Genomic DNA, 17,303 nt, shown 5'->3' with positions numbered 1-17,303 from the left:
AGAAGGGAGGGGGCATTTGGATTTGGGAGCGTAGAATTTGCTGAATTTCTTTTGAGGAGCAAGGAGCCATTTCGCTTTTCCAGAGCCTTTGTACTACCAGTAACATGGAAGCCATCTATATTTCCGTTAACAGATGACAGACCTGAGTGGGAAATTGCTTTTTTTGTGGATTGAGTTGAAGCTTTTATTAGGAACATTTTACATAACATTTGGGATCACATTTATCCGGCGATCTACGCTGAGCACTTATTTTGGGGTTTCCTTCTAAAAGTCCAAGTGATGTGACAGATGAATCCCATGAGGGATCCATTCACTATAAAGAGGCAGCAGAGTTACTCTTGACTCCGTCTGTTCAGCCGTGTCCTTCTTTTCAGAAGTGTACAAAACTGTGGCGAACCTTGCTTTTATGAACTCCTAAAAAGACTGACACCACCAGATCACAGGTCAGATGGCGTTCACTGTGCCTCCATCTGCCTCATTATAGGGGATCTTCCACCTGGGGCTGTGTCTGAATCATGTATTTCAGAGATTTACACTGAAACTCTGTTGTAAGAATTTAGCTCAAGCCTAGGATGAATGTGAGCCGAGCCTTACTGTGATATTTGGGAGGTAGAATGAGCAAATCAACAGCAGGTGAAGAATTGGTTTTGTTGATTTTTTACGCCATTGCTCTTGCAGTATAAGTGATTAGATGACTTGATTGTTTGGGTCGGTGCGATTACAGCGAAATCAGGGTTTTATGTTTTGAAGCTGTTACACACTAAAAGACGCACATGTTGGGAAGGGGTTAAACCATCTGACGCATTTCAGAATTCAATTCTTAAGTTAGAGATGTCTCACACATACAAAAAGTCCACTTTTTTTAAACTTCACACTGAAATCTCAGTGTACCCGCATGAGACAATTGACATGTTGCAGATTTGAAATATAAATATAAATAAATTAAGTTTACCCTGCGTTAAACAGAAGCACAGTGGGCAGGAGAGTTCTATAAATCCCACCCACTTTCCTGAAACTATACGACGAAAATCCATCCTGTCTGGCCTATACTATTACTGGTGGTTCAGTCCCTCTGTCCTTGTTCACATTTACGTCACTTGACAAGTGGAAAGGTTTTAAATACAAGAGTTAGGACTGTCCCACAAGGGTTGCCTTGACGTGGCGGGATGGCTTCTACATTATTTTGATCAAAATTATGTTAACTAAATACCCTTATTATTACTATTATTACTACCTTCATGCAATTTTTGCAATATATTTTTTACTTTTTTATTCCAGGATATTTGTTTTGTGTTTTGTTTTTGGTTTTCTCTGTGTAAAGGTCATGTGTTCATATGCAATTACATTTTGCATGCACATTAATTTACTTTTTCTGCTCAGACCCAGTTTCTCATTTGTTTCATTGTGCATTCTGTGCATATAAGGGTGTGACCGCCCTGTTTCTGAGTTGGAAAATCCATCCTGTCTGACCTATGCTATTCCTGGTGGTTCAGTCCCTCTGTCCTTGTTCACATTTACGTCACTTGACAAGTGGAAAGGTTTTAAATACAAGAGTTAGGACTGTCCCACAAGGGTTGCCGTCACGTGGCGGGATGGCTTCTACATTATTTTGATCAAAATTATGTTAACTAAATACCCTTATTATTACTATTATTACTACCTTCATGCAATTTTTGCAATATATTTTTTACTTTTTTAATCCAGGATATTTGTTTTGTGTTTTGTTTTTGAAACTATACGACGCTGTGTCAAAACTGCACTGTAAGCTCATCATGAGAATGTAGCCTTATAAAGGTTTTCTAAAGCATCCAGCCCCTTTTGCATATTCCAATAACAACGTAATTAATCAGCAGGCATGAGATTAAAATTTAACCCATAACATATGGAACAACAGAACAAATAATATAAACAGCATATTTATAAAAGCAACAATAGTCACGTAACTTACTTTCTCTCATAATCAGTAGTGGTAAATAACAAGTTGATGTGAATTCATACCATTAAGGCTACTTTCACACTAGCGTCGTGCACTGCACGTCACTATGCGACGTTGCAGCGCACCGACGCATAGTGTGCAAGCGCCGCACAACGGGGGCAGCGGATGCAGTTTTTCATCGCATCCGCTGCCCCATTGTAATGTTCGGGGAGGAGCGGGCGGAGTTTCGGCCGCGCATGCGCGGTCTTAAATGGCGGAGACGACGCACAAAAAAACGTTACATGTAATGTTTTTTTGTGCGTCGCGGCCGCCAAAACACGGCGCATCCGTCGCACGACGGATGTGACGTGTGCCCAAACGTCGCAATGTGTCGCTAATGTTAGTCTATGGAGAAAAAACGCATCCTGCGGGCAACTTTGCAGGATGCGTTTTTTCTCCAAAACGACGCATTGCGACGTGCAGTGCACGACGCTAGTGTGAAAGTAGCCTAAGCTGCCTAGTTTGCAGGACAAAAATCCAATTTTCTTCTCTCCTTAGAAGCCATCTCCTCCGATCTCCATGTCTTACGTTGACTTTAACTTGCTCAATTCCTGTTACATCTAAGCCGCTGACATCTCCTGTGTGAATTGTGGCAAAATGACGGCATACCCATGAAATACCTTTTCTTTTGTATCTTTTTTATCGCTACCTGAGATAGCAGGTCTATGGATTCTGACTTGTAAAGCACCCGTCATACAGCCCACATATTGCACCTTACATTTCTTGCAATTGATTAAATATACAAATTTGGTATTGTAGTTAATATCAGTTTATATACCATGCCTGTTCTTCACATAAACTCTTTTGAAATTAACAAAAATGTCTAAAGCTTTTCTATGGCCGCACTTTGGGCTGGAGCCACAGGTCAGCTGTAATTTGCTTTGGAACTTACAAGGTGATGGCTTCTGGGACAGATTAGGGGCTATTTAGGAATTACGTTGCTACATGCATCTTTTCATCCGGAACCCATTAGATGAGCGATTCATATAGGAGAGATTATTCTAAAGAAAACCTTCTTATCAGGGATCGTTTGTATGTGTCAGACATCTATGACCAAGGAATTGTATTCTGAAACGCATCAGATGGTTTGAAGATGTTATTGTCATTTGTGCACATGGATTTCTCATGAAGTGTTGAACAGAGGAGAACGGAGAACTGACTTTCTACTGCTGTGATAGCATTCCTTTAATCTGGCACTAGAGGGAACATGATGGGAGCCGGATTATCAGATATTCTTCTTACATGCTTTAATTCTGGGGTCTGGTGAATACAGACTGCACAGTCTCACATCTTGAACGCAATCGTTATTAGCCATTCATATGATGCAGATGTACCCTCAATTAGTTGAGAATTCCATATGCATAATGGATGGAGTTGAGTGTATAACTACTTATTACCATAAAATGCTACAGAAACACGTTTGCCGTCACGTTTCTATGGAAACCAAAATGCCGAACGCGAGAAGAGTTACTTCCGCGTCCGTCGCTAAAAAAGTGTCCGGGCTGCGCAAAGTGTCAGATAGAAAGGTTCCGGGTCAGGGGAAACGTTGTGGCGTGTACAGACCAAGAAGGCGGTGTGGGTACAAAGTGAGTATATGAAGGAGTGGGGGACTGTATTGGGGGCCCCATAGGATGTGGAGACCAGGAGAAGAATAGTATTAAATACCTGACCAACATGGCGGTGGAGGGAGCCGCTGCCGAAGTGCTTACTGCAATCTAGCCCAGGTTGTGCAAGGTTTATCTCATAATTGCCATTTTATGAATATTTTATCTCAGTTTTGCCGTTTTTATTAAATATTAATAAAAACGACAAATCTGAGGTAAACTATTAATAAAATGGCAAATCTGAGGTAAACTATTCATAACAATTGTAAAATCCCTCAGATTTGCAGTTTGTACAACCATTTTACCTCAGATTTGACATTTTTTATGACGTTTTACCTCAGTGTCTCGAGTCACTGGTCTCCTGCCCTGTGTCGTAATGTAAGATATGTGGGAATGGCACCTGTGAGGGATATTATGTCCCTGACTGTGTGAAGGACATTTCCACTAGACATCTGAAAATGCTAATAATTACGTTGCCTTAATCTGTTTCTGGGAAAGGTGGATACAGGCCATTATGGCTGTCAATCCTGCGCCCTAAGGGATAGTTGCTGGCAGAAATGGCCGCCCCATTGCTGTGCATGTACTTGGGCTGCCTGTTCCCTCCATGTCTTCTGGTCAGGAATCTGACACAGCTATGCGTCCTCTCCTTTTGGCTGCCATGTTGGGTTGTTGCCTCTATTTCTGCACTACATTTGGACTGTACTATAGAGAAGACTGTCAGCTGTACAAAAAGTGGCGTATCACAGTCTGGCTCAAGTTCCTTCCACACATCACCTCTCTGACCTCAGTACATGCCTATCCTGAAATTCTCTGTGCTGCTGAGGGACCCTACATTGGCTATGTGTCTTTCGTGACACTGTTCCTCGTCTCATTCAGTCTTGTCCTTACCAACAGCACCACACTGCTCCTAAAATACTCTATGCTGATGGGAGTGGGGGACTAATTCTGCTCTATGCCCCCTCATGACTTTACTTTTGTAATGTGTCGCTCTGGCCTCTCCATTAGCAGCACATTGCTCTTCTGTAATACTCTGTGCTGCTGGAGGACCTTGGCTTCTGCTTGATACTTTTAATACATTTTTATGGACGTGTGCATACTTGTCTCCTAATATACTCTGTGCTGCTGGTACCCTATTTCCAGTATATGCCCTGCCCTTGTCACATAGAGTTCAGTCCTCTGTTACAGCAACAAATGAGGGCGACCAGTACAGCTGGGGACCATATTTAGTCGCATTCATTACTTTACTGAATGTTGTTGGAAACGGTCAGCAAGCTTGTTGTCAGACCTCCTCCTGTAATGCAGGGGGATATTTAGCTCAGACTAATCTGGGAACCCAGGGAGATTTCAACTCTGATGCCTGCAGAGAGGTATAGCTGCTCCTTAATTATTCTGATGTGTGTATATAATCTCTGCTCAGGTCTGCGGGGATCACGTTGTGATCACTAATGATTTCTCTTCCAGGAGGATTCAGTAACAGTGAATAGTCCCGTGGAGCAGGTAGGAGTTTCTAGTCTTGTATGTGGTCTTCAGTCCGATGCATGTAAATAGTTATACGATATTACTAAGGTACACTGAACCCCTTATTTTGCTGCTGAGTGAGCTGTCTAAAACCCCTCCCAAAACCCTCATCTATTAAACACCGTCCTACTGTGCTGTACAACTGGGCAATTTTGCCTAAAAATATATATATTTTTTCTATGTAAAGGGTTATTTCCTTGTTTAAACTTGAGAATCTGTCAGATAGCTCCTGGAAATGCAAGAAGTTTTTGTAATATACTGCTTAGTAAAAATTTACATCTGTTCTTGAGCTACTAACAGTTTTTCTTTGTTTACAACTTGTTGCCTAGGAGACCGACCACCACTTCTGTTTCTCTTGTAAACACTGTGCTGAAGCTGTCCAGGATTAGGAGGTAACTGCTCGCTCCAGCGATCCTAGCCAGCTTCAAATAATACTTGCAAGCTTAATAAAAGAAAGCTTGTAGACACTGCACATGTTCTGCTGTCTAGCGGCAGTGGTCTGTTTTCAAGGCGACTAGCCGTAAACTAAAGTGTTAATAACTAAAGAGTGGCTGAAAATTTCAACTGCTGTTGAAATCCGGATCTGATTTAATTTTTATGGTACGTTCAATTAATTTATTAAGATTGGTTGTAGATCTTTCAAGTAACTTTTTTTTTTATCGGACAGTAGTAAATGTATAAACCGTAGGGATGATTCAGTGGAGACATGGACAACATCAGATTTATGATAATTGAAATGGTAAAACCCAGCCCCAGATGGGGTGATCATGACAAATCCATTCTAAGCAGGGAGTAGAGTGGACCTTTAGATTAGATTCCCTTAAACGTAAAGGGATAAATGAGCAAATGTCCTTTGCCTGTTTGGTATAAAATTACCTCATTTTTTTTTTTCTTTTGGACCTTGACAAATTGATTAGTAAACTAGTTATGAATTGATTTCCCCCTTATTTAGGGGTACACAGATTGCTGTAATCTACTGTGAACCCTCCTTTATAGTCTGCTTGCTCTGGAATTGTTCCCCCTTTTTTACTTACCTTGTCTGATACATGATAAGAATTAGATACAGCCAATAGAAGTAAATGATCTATAGATTTACTGCAATCGATTTGTGCTACCTGACTTTAACGACAATGAATATGCACGGTATGCTAGGATAGATATCCGGGCAGCATCTGTCGTTTATTTATAATTAGGGCTTCTTTATGCCGACTTGCGATTATTGACAAGTCATCTCCTGGTCATGTGCAGTAGAAATGTCGAGTATCTTGTGCTTTGTATCGTCTTCTGATTATGCGCAGTATGACATGGCCCGGGACACCTTGAACTGGAAGTTATAGCCAAACACTTCCATGTGTTTCAGGCTGATCATGCACGGTGAGGACCTGCCTGTGATACAGTTAACCGGAAGGTATACTTATCACTTCCCTGCGCTCCAACTTGGAACACAATATTGGGCATGTTCAGTTGAGCTCACTTCTCCTAAAGGGAGGACCTGTTTGAGGTAAAGCGGGCTATTTAAATGGAGGTTGGTCACTTTTAGTGTGCATATCACACTTTATCAAGACACAGCATATGTTATCAGGCCTCCTGATGAGCCGGAAAGGCGAAACTCATTGAGGCAATGGAAGGTGGGTGGCATTTCGCCAGATGAGTACCTTGATATTCAGTTATTTATCACAACACTCTATATGTATTGGGCTAGGTTTACATTTGTCTATCAGTGTTTATCTTGTGTTGCAAATACACTGTGGTTAAGGTATTGAATCATGTGCCTTGATGTACCTATATGAGTCCATACCTGATCAATTAGATGGGCTTATCTTTGAGAATTATGGTACTGATACCTATGAATGCCACCAATGCTATATGTGTACTTGTATGTTTTTAACTACCATGGAGTATAGGGTCCCCTTAGCTGCAGGTATGGCCTATCTTTAGCATCAGTGGTTCCTTTTTTGTATATGTGGACATTACATCGGCTATAGGGTGCATGTAGGGCTTCCAAGGAGCAGGGGTGCCAAAATGCTCCCCCCTGTAGGATGCCAACCTCTGCCGGTCGGAAGGCGAAAGCATAGGCATAGCACTAGGGACTCCTAGCACACAAAAAGTTTGTCTGTTGGTGTTTTTTTTTCACAGTATGTTGTTTTGTTGTGTGTATGTACCACCTATTGGTGGATTTTAAATCAGTATAAAAATTGTATCTTTTATTGGGTTCTTATATGATTTCTCTAAATCAATAGGTCCCTATAAACATCATCCACAGAGACTGGATCTTTTGGTTATACATGTGATATAGGTGAGACCAGATTATGAGAAATGCAAAACTGTTGGAAGTTTCTTGTACTTGCATGTTCTTTTGCTTAGTATGTGCTTTTCCTGTTGTCCCTGGCATCTCTGCTGTGTCGCTTGGCACTTGAAAGGTTTGTCCAGTGTTGTTCACTCTGAATTGGGAGATGAACGGTGCCCAATAAACCTTGTGCATACCTTATAATGTCCGGTGCTGCCGTGCGCACCCTATAATGTCTGGTAAAATATTTCACTGTCTGTTTTTAAACAATATTTTACCTCACAAAATGTATCCTCTGCGATCTCCTGCTGTAATGTCAGTATTGTCTTTTGCTTCCTCCCCTGCCCAGGAGCTGTGTTATGTTCTGTACACAGTCAGACACAGGGGTGAGAGAGACAGCTCAAACGGGACAGCACATGAGGAGAGAACACAGGAAGGAGAGAGACAGCAGACAAGGGGGATAGCATATGGGGTAGGCAGGTCAAAGAAGAGAGCACAGACCGGAGAAGTCAGCACATGGGGAAAGAGAGTGTGCATAGGTGTTGAGCACATGGGGGGGGAGAGATTCTCAGTGCTGCAAAGCCTGCCCCCATCGTGACATTACTGCCCTCGCATCGGGCCTCCATCTAGTGTTATGAATGAGTCACCGTAGGAGGCAAAAGCAGAAATACAAGCTAAATCCAGAAAACCAGAGAAGTTGGCAACTATCAGATTGCAGACCCCTGAACCTATCAACACAACTAGCAGTAGCCGTGGGGGGTTCCTACGATGCCCTAGACCCCTCGATCACAGCTGGAGAATTACATAGGCCTAAAGAAAGAAAGGGGAAATCTAAACTGCCCCAGAGCAGACCCCAAAGCAATAGGCAGCCCCCAACATATAATGACGGTGAAGCAAGATGAAAATACTAACACAGACAGAAAGACTGAGCAAAGACGGGGCCCAAAACTACCTAGATAGGAAGGCTGCTGTCTGCAATCTGCCAAAACCCTATCAAAGAGATAAGCCAACAAGCTGATATGAAAAAGGCCCTGAAGCAGCTAGGCTTCAAAAACTAAATCACCACTCAGGTATTTTCAGAAGACAGAGCTAAATGAATTCAGCACACCCCAGCAGGGAATGGCAGAAATCCAGAAAAACAAAGCAAAACAAAGTCAAAGCACCAAAGCAAAAGGCCGAACAGCAAACTTAGCTTTAGAGGAGCAGAAATTCAGACTGGTCTCCAAGGATCCCACAGAGAAATCACCCGCAGGGCAGAAGGGCGTCGGCAGCCTTATATCCAGTCAGTAACTCCACTCAGCCAGTCATCATCATCAGCCTCAGGTGTTTGATAATCAGGCTCACTACCTTTCTTTACCAGAAGAGGGAGTTCCTCGGGCCTCAGTAATGAAGGGGAAAATGAACTCACAACAATCTAGTTTTTTTCATAAGAATTTGGGAAAGTTATGAAATGTCCTATTCCTGATCTAAGGTCTAGACTTTTAGCAGATGTTAATCTGTGCTGCAGTTTATGCTCATGATAAGTAGTGGAGCTCCTCCTCTACAGATGAGGGGAAAAAATAACAAACACACAGGGAAGGAATGCCTTCATTCATCTCAGAACTTCTGGCGTGAACAGGAAAGCAGGACTAAGGTAAGTACTTCTTAAAGCATATCTAAACTTTCAATAAACTGTGCATAAATCAGTAGTCCAGTATATGTTGTCTCTGTATGCTTGATGTTTGTTTTTTCCTCTTAGCTCCTGTTTGGAGAAATTAGCTGCTCTGATGACTTATATACACTGTACATAGAATGTAAGGGTCTATACACAAGGTCCATTATAGTACAAATGCCTATAAATCAAAGGCTGCACTTACTTCACATAACAATGTTACCACTTTTTTTTTTTTTTTTTTGTAAAGATACCTCATCAATTGAGAAACAAAAAAATAATTTTGAAGTGACACAAAAAAAATTCATAAAATAATGAATGTATTCATTTTTTCATTAAAACAACTTTAAATCGAACAGAAATGTATAAATGACCCTATGGGAAGAAGTACGATATCTTTAATATACTGCATTGTTAACTCCCCCCACAATGAGACAAAACTAAAGTATATGTTACGCTGGGAGGAGGACATGGGTTTCAACTTATCTGTTAAGGATTGGAGATTTTGCTGTGATACATTATCCAAGGGCAGCCATCAATCTTCGTTGCTAGAAACCTCACTGAAGGTTCTCCACAGAACTACCTGGTTCTGTCCAAATTACACAGCATATATCCCAATGTATCTGCCCTATGTTTCCGTGGATGCGGTTCGCATGGGGATATGAAACACATATGGTGGACCTGCCCTGTGGCTGTGGATCTTTGGCAAAAGGTAAAGCTCCTTGAGGAGCAAATGTTGGGCCGGAAAATTAGTTTAGACCCCGCTGTCTTCCTGCTGGGAGCGAAACATCCTTCACTTACTAAGGGCTCACATAAATTGGCTAATTTTCTATTTATGGCTACTAAAATCCACATAGCAGCAAAATGGAAATCCCCCTCACTTTCAATATGATTGGTTAAAGAAAGAATGAATAATATCATGCTATTTGAGAGGATCGAAGCCACTAGGGGTGATAAGTGGGAACAGTTCTTCAAACTCTGGAACCACTGGTTGGAGTTGGAATCGGATTTGCAATTAGATCAGGCAATGCCTATTTCCCCATGACTCGGTAGAGATGGAGGGATGAGGGGAGGGTTGCGAGAGATGTGATGAACATATCTCAACCCTCCGATGTTTAACACCAGTTGGGATACTACCAGGCTGGGGTGTGTTCTGAAATTATACTAATGAATACATACAACTATTGTAAAAATGATCACTGTGGACTTAATGTTTCTCCCCTTTTGTGTCTCCCTTTCACTGTCATTGTCTTGTTTCTCCCCATGTTAGAGTTTATATGATGTTAAAAGTTGAGTTTCCCCTGGGAGGGAAATCTTGCTTATGTAAAGCTATGTTCAATAAAAACCCTATTGAAACTAAAACAACTTTAAATAAAAGATGTTTTACAGGAAAAGGTACTGAAATAATAGAAGTTTTAGGAGTTCTCAGATGACTATTTGAATAACACGTTATTAAAATTAATATACATCCATATTGTAGCGGAATCACCAGTTGTAAACCTCAAAGTGCAAATGTGCTATAGTAATTAATTGACAAATATCTCATAAACTAGCTGAAGAGCCCGGCGCTGCCCAGGCATAGTAACTAACTACGCTTAGTTATAACAAATTGTAATCATTTTATATATATATATATATATATATATATATATATATATATATATATATATCTCTCTGATCTCATCCCATCAGCCAGAGCCACCAGACTACTACCCCTAACATCCCACATCATCCCGTCAGTCTGGGGTCAAAATCGGAGCGCTGAGTGGAACGGTCCTAACTTCCATACCGGGGATCCCTTTAAGAGAGGCTTGGGATCAGAACCAGAGCGCAGAGTGGATTTGCCCTTACTTGCATGACAATTATCCCTTTAATAGAACTCTGGGGTCAGAATCAGAGTGCTGAGGGATTTGCCCTATCTTCCACACAGGAGATCCCTTTAAGAGAGCCAGGGGTCAGTACCAGAGCATTTGAAGGCAATTGCCCTGACTTCCATACCGGGGATCCCTTTAACCCCTTACCTACAATTGACGTAATATTCCGTCCATGTGACCATGGACCTAATTACCATGGACGGAATATTACGTCATTGCGATCAGCGGCGCCCACGTGGTGAGCACTGCTGATCGCGGCCGTGTGTCAGCTAATTATCATAGCTGACACCCGGCACAATGTGTCAGGGGCGGTCACGGACCGCCCCCGACACGTTAACTCCTTGCACACCGCGATCAAACACGATCGCGGTGTACCGGGGGTTAAAGGGAAGCATCGGCAGGGAGGGGGGCTCCCTCCTTGCTTCCCTGAGCCCCCCACGGCAGCGCAATGTGCAGCGCTGCTTCGGAGGGCTCCTTTCCTGCAGGTCCCCGGATCCAGTATGGTGACGGGGACCTCCGGGGGCCTGCAGGAAGCTGGCTTCCTTAGTGCCTGCAAAGCGCAGGCATGAGGAAGCCTGTGCAGTGCCTGTGACAGATCGCTGATCTGTCACAGTGATCTGTGATGTGACATATCAGCGATCTGTCACAGGACAGTTATGTCCCCCCTGGGACATTGTAATAAAGTAAAAAAAAATTAAAAAAAAGTGTAAAAATAATAAAAAAAAAATCGCTAAATAAATTAAAAAAAAAAAAAAAAAAAAAAAAAAATATTCCCCAATAAATTCATTTTTTGGAAATAAAAAAAAAACCAAAACAATAAAAGTACACATATTTGGTATCGCCGCGTCCGTAACGACCCGCCCTATAAAACTGTCCCAATAGTTAACCCCTTAAGCGAACCCCTTAAAAAATAAAAATAAAAAACGAAGCAAAAAATAATGATTTATTATCATACCGCCGAACAAAAAGTGCAATAACGCGCGATCAAAAAGATGCATATAAATATCCATGGTACCGCTGAAAACGTCATCTTGTCCCGCAAAAAACGAGCTGCCATACAGCATCATCAGTGAAAAAATAAAAAAGTTATAGCTCGCAGAATAAAGTGATGCAAAAATAATTATTTTTTATATAAAATTGTTTTCATTGCATAAAAGCGCCAAAACATAAATAAACGACCTAAATGAGGTATCACTGTAACCGTACTGACCCGAAGAATCAAACCGCCTTATAAATTTTACCGCACCCGGAACGGCGTAAACGCACCACCCAAAAGAAATTCATGAAACGCTGGTTTTTGTTCATTCTGCGTCCCAAAAAACGAAATAAAAAGCGATTAAAAAATGTCACATGCCCGAACATGATACCAATAAAAGCGTCAACTTGTCCCGCAAAAAATAAGACCTCAAATGACTCGGTGGGTCAAAATATGGAAAAATTATAGCTCTCAATATGTGGTGATGCAAAAACTATTTTTACAATAAAAAGCGTCTTTTAGCGTGCGACAGCTGCCAAACATAAAAACCGCCATAAATAGTAAATCAAACCCCCCGTTATCTCCCCCTTAGTTAGGAAAAAATAATAAAATTAAAAAAATGTATTTATTTCCATTTTCCCGTTAGGGTTAGGGCTAGGGTTAGGGTTAGAATTGGGGGTTTTCACTATTTGCGCACATCAGGTGCTCTCCAAACGCAACATGGCGTCTGATCTCAATTCCAGCCAATTCTGAGTTAAAAAAAGTCAAATGGTGCTCCTTCCCTTCCAAGCTCTGCCATGCACCCAAACAGTGTTTCACCCCCTCATATGGGGTATCAGCCTACTCAGGACAATTTGCAAAACAACTTTTGGGGTCCTATTTCTCCTGTTGCCCTTAGGAAAATAAAAATTTTGGGGCAAAAATATCATTTTTGTGGAAAATTTTTTTTTTGTTATTTTCACGCCTGGGCGTTATAAACTTCTGTGAAGCACTTGGGGGTTCAAAGTTCTCACCACACATGTAGATAAGTTCCTTGGGGGGTCTAGTTTCCAAAATGGGGTCATTTGTGGGGGGTTTCCACTGTTTTGGTACATCAGGGGCTTTCCAAACGCGACATGGTGTCCGATCTCAATTCCAGCCAAAAAAGTCAAATGGCGCTGCTTGCCTTCCGAGCTCTGCCATGTGCCCAAATAGTCATTTACACCCACATATGGGGTATCAGCGTACTCAGGACAAATTGCACAATAACTTTTAGGGTCCTGTTACCCTTGGGGAAATAAAAATTGGGGGTGAAAAGATCATTTTTTAGAAAAAATATGATTTTTTAATTGTACCGCTGTACATTATAAACTTCTGTGAAGCCCTTGTGGGTTCAAAGTTCTCACCACATATCTAGATAAGTTCCTTAGGGGGTCTAGTTTCAAAAATGGGGTCACTTGTGGGGGGTTTCCACTGTTTAGGTACATCAGGGGCTCTCCAAACGCGACATGGCGTCCGATCAGAATTCCAGCCAATTTTGCATTGAAAAAGACAAACGGCGCTCCTTCCCTTCTGAGCTCTGCCATGCGCCGAAACAGTGGTTCCCCCCCCACATAATTGGACTGCAAAAATTATTGTGCAATTTGTCCTGAGTACGCTGATACCTGATATATGGGGGGAAACGACTGTTTCGGCGCATGGCAGAGCTCAGAATGGAAGGAGCGCCGTTTGACTTTTTCAATGCAAAATTGGCCGGAATTCAGATCGGACGCCATGTCACGTTTGGAGAGTCCCTGATGTACCTAAACAGTTGAAACCCCCTACAAGTGACCCCATTTTGGAAACTAGACCCCCCAAGGAACTTATCTAGATATGTGGTAAGAACTTTGAACCCACAAGGGCTTCACAGAAGTTTATAACGTACAGCGGTACAATTAAAAAAAATCATATTTTTTCCACAAAAATGATCTTTTCACCCCAATTTTTATTTTCCCATGGGTAACAGGACCCTAAAAGTTATTGTGCAATTTGTCCTGAGTACGCTGATACCCCACATGTGGGGGTAAACCACTATTTGGGTGCATGGCAGAGCTCGGAAGGGAAGCAGCGCCATTTGACGTTTTTGGCTGGAATTGAGATCGGACACCATGTCGCGATTGGAAAACCCCTGATGTACCAAAACAGTGGAAACCCCCCACAAATGACCCCATTTTGGAAATTAGACCCCCCAAGGAACATATCTAGATGTGTGGTGAGCACTTTGAACCCCCCAGTGCTTCACAGAAGTTTATAACGCCCTGGTGTGAAAATAAAAATTTCGTATTTTTTCCACAAACATGATCTTTTAGTCACCATTTTTTTATTTTCCCAAGGGTACCAGGAGAAATTGGACCCCAAAAGTTGTTGTCCAATTTGTCCTGAGTACGCTGACACCCCATATGTGGGAGAAAACTACTGTATGGGCACACGTCAGGGCTCGGAAGGGAAGTAGTGACATTTTGGAATGCAGACTTTGATGGAATGGTCTGCGGGTGTCATGTGCGTTTGGAGAGCCCCTGATGTACCTAAACTATTGAAACTCCCCACAAGTGACCCCATTTTGGACACTAGACCCCCCACGGAACTTATCTAGATGTGTGGTGAGCACTTTGAACCCCCAAGTGCTTCACAGAAGTTTATAACGCTCGGACGTGAAAATAAAAAAATCATTTTTTTCCACAAAAATAATATTTTTGCCCCCAATTTTTTATTTTCCCAAGGGTAACAGGAGAAATTGGACCCCAAAAATTGTTTTGCAATTTGACCTGAGTAGGCTGATACCCTACATGTGGGGGTAAAACACTGTTTGGGCGCATGGCAGAGCTTGGAAGGGAAGGTGCACCATTTGACTTTTTCAACTCAGAATTGGCTGGAATTGAGATCAGACGCCATGTTGCATTTGGAGAGCCCCTGATGTGCCCAAACAGTGGAAACCCCTAATTCTAACTCCAACCCGAACCCCAACACACCCCTAACCCTAATCTCAGCCCTAACCCTAGCCCTAACCCTAATGGAAAAATGGAAATAAATACATTTTTTTTTACTTTATTATTTTTCCCTAACTAAGGGGGTGATAACGGTTGGTTTGATTTACTATTTATGGCGGTTTTTATATTTGGCAGCTGTCGCACGCTAAAAGACGCTTTTTATTGTAAAAATAGTTTTTGCATCACCACATATTGAGAGCTATAATTTTTCCGTATTTTGACCCACCGAGTCATGTGAGGTCTTATTTTTTGCGGGACGAGTTGACGTTTTCATTGGTACCATTTTCGGGCACGTGACATTTTTTGATCGCTTTTTATTCTGATTTTTGGGATGCAGAATGAACAAAAACCAGCGTTTCATGAATATCTTTTGGGGGGGTGCGGTAAAATTGATAAAGCGGTTTTATTCTTCGGGTCAGTACGGTTACAGCGATACCTCATTTAGGTCGTTTTTTTATGTTTTGTCGGTTTTATGCAATGAAAACTATTTTATATAAAAAATAATTATTTTTGCATCGCTTTATTCTGCGAGCTATAACTTTTTTATTTTTTCGCTGATGATGCTGTGTGGCGGCTCGTTGTTTGCGGGACAAGATGACGTTTTCAGCGGTACCATGGATATTTATATGCGTCGTTTTGATCGCGCGTTATTACACTTTTTGTTTGGCGGTATGATAATAAATCATTATTTTTTGCTTTGTTTTTTATTTTTTTAAGGGGTTCGCTAAAGGGGTTAACTAATGGGAAAGTTTTATAGGGCGGGTCGTTACGGACGCGGCGATACCTAATATGTGTACTTTTATTGGTGGTTTTTTTTATTTCCAAAAAATGGATTTATTTGGGGGAATATTTTTTTTTTTTTTTTTTCCTAATTTATTTGGCGATTTTTTTTTTTTTTTTTTTTTTTTTTTTTAACTTTATTAAATATTCCCAGGTGGGACATCACTGTCCTGTGACAGATCAGCGATCTGTCACATCACAGATCACTGTGACAGATCAGTGATCTGTCACAGGCAGTCCAGAAGACTTCCTCATGCCTGCTCTTTGCAGGCACTGAGGAAGCCAGCTTCCTGCAGGCCCCCGTCGCCATCTTGGATTCGGGGGCCTGCAGGAAAGGAGCCCCCCCGCAGCAGCGCTGCACATTGCGCTGCCGTGGGGGGCTCAGGAAAGCACGGAGGGAGCCCCCTCCGTGCCGATGCTTCCCTTTAACCCCCGGTACACCGCGATCATGTTTGATCGCGGTGTGCAAGGGGTTAACGTGTCGGGAGCTGTCCGTGACCTCCCCTGACACATTGTGCCGGGTGTCAGCTGTGATAATCAGCTGACACCCGGCCGCAATCAGCGGCGCTCACCACGTGGGCGCCGCTGATCGCAGTAGACGTACTATCCCGTCCATGGGCATAGGGACCCGGGTCCGATGGACGGGATAGTACGTCTGATGTCAGGAAGGGGTTAACCAGCTCTGGTGAAATGAGAGATGCTTAGTGATTGGTTGCAAGGAAAACGGTTGCTCATAGCAACCAATCACAGCTCAGCTTCTTTTGAACAGCTTTCGTGAAGTGAAAGATGCTTCGTGGTTGGTTGGTGATGCACACATACATTCAGTTTTTTATATATATATATATATATATATATATATGAAAAAAGTGCTTAGTGCTATTTATATGTCTCATATCAGAGAGATTCCAAAGAAAAGCAATTTTATTCTATATGCCAACACCTTGCTATTTGGCCACAAGATGGCAGTATTATACTCCAAACAGGCTTCAATATCAAATCAATCACAAGTGAAATTCACTAGCGAGCAGCTCAACAGAAGGCGCTATAAACCTCACACTATATGTATCTTAAAAAAAATCCCCTATCACTATTGGATTGGCCTTATTGTTAATCAATTGATTATACTATTGCCATTATCGTGATTAGGGTTTTGAACATAAATAGTATGTAGTCATTTTAGAGGATATAATGTGTCTTATAAACACTTTACCTTAGCGTCTAGATGAAAAAATGAGGTGCCGCTGTCAGGAGACTCACCACTTCCTTTCCCCGACATGCGTGTTTCGCCCAGCTTCTTCAGGTGGTGTGTCCTTCATTGAAGGGTTTGTACAGGGGCGTGACTACCGCGGTCTCAGCTGCAATGGCGTCGGAGTGTTTAGGGGTCCGATCACGAGTTTGCACTTCAAAGGTGAGCTGTGTAGTTGGCGTGTGAGGGGAGTAGCAGCCTCTGGGAGCTGAAGCCGCTCATTTGCTGTGCAGCTCCGTGCTTTGATAGGCTGCAGTTGGCCAGACGTGATGGCTGTTCTGTGCGCACAGGACCTGTGATGAGGTCACGGGGGGAGGAGTCAGGGGTCATATGATCAGTAGCCTCCGTGTATGCAGGACTCTGCTGTGCTGGTTGTCATGGTGCTGG

At 42.2% G+C, this 17,303-nt stretch overlaps 1 protein-coding gene across 13 annotated transcripts in view; it reads left to right on the top strand.

Moving 5' to 3' along the window:
- The first annotated feature begins 3,422 nt into the window (after window positions 1-3,422).
- The window catches only part of EXD3 (exonuclease 3'-5' domain containing 3), a 503,600-nt gene continuing 489,719 nt past the window's right edge, over window positions 3,423-17,303 (top strand). For 4 of the 13 annotated variants that reach the window (XM_073556077.1, XM_073556075.1, XM_073556076.1 and 1 more), the window contains exons 1-2: window positions 3,464-3,561; window positions 5,041-5,076. Coding sequence is in view for 1 of the 13 variants with exons in the window: in XM_073556078.1 (XP_073412179.1) it covers window positions 3,424-3,561; window positions 5,041-5,076 (174 nt within the window). In the remaining 12 variants the exon portion in view is untranslated. Of the gene's footprint in view, window positions 3,562-3,668; window positions 3,700-5,040; window positions 5,077-7,337; window positions 7,394-17,303 lie in introns of those variants that run through there. The other 9 variants (XM_073556068.1, XM_073556078.1, XM_073556080.1 and 6 more) reach the window with 9 other exon arrangements.

This window comes from Dendrobates tinctorius, unplaced genomic scaffold (assembly GCF_039654945.1).
Source record: "Dendrobates tinctorius isolate UK_male_01 unplaced genomic scaffold, ASM3965494v1 ptg000231l, whole genome shotgun sequence".
NCBI lineage: Eukaryota > Metazoa > Chordata > Amphibia > Anura > Dendrobatidae > Dendrobates > Dendrobates tinctorius.
The sequence above is the reverse complement of the archived record's forward strand: the minus strand, read 5'-3'. Positions and strand labels throughout refer to the sequence as shown.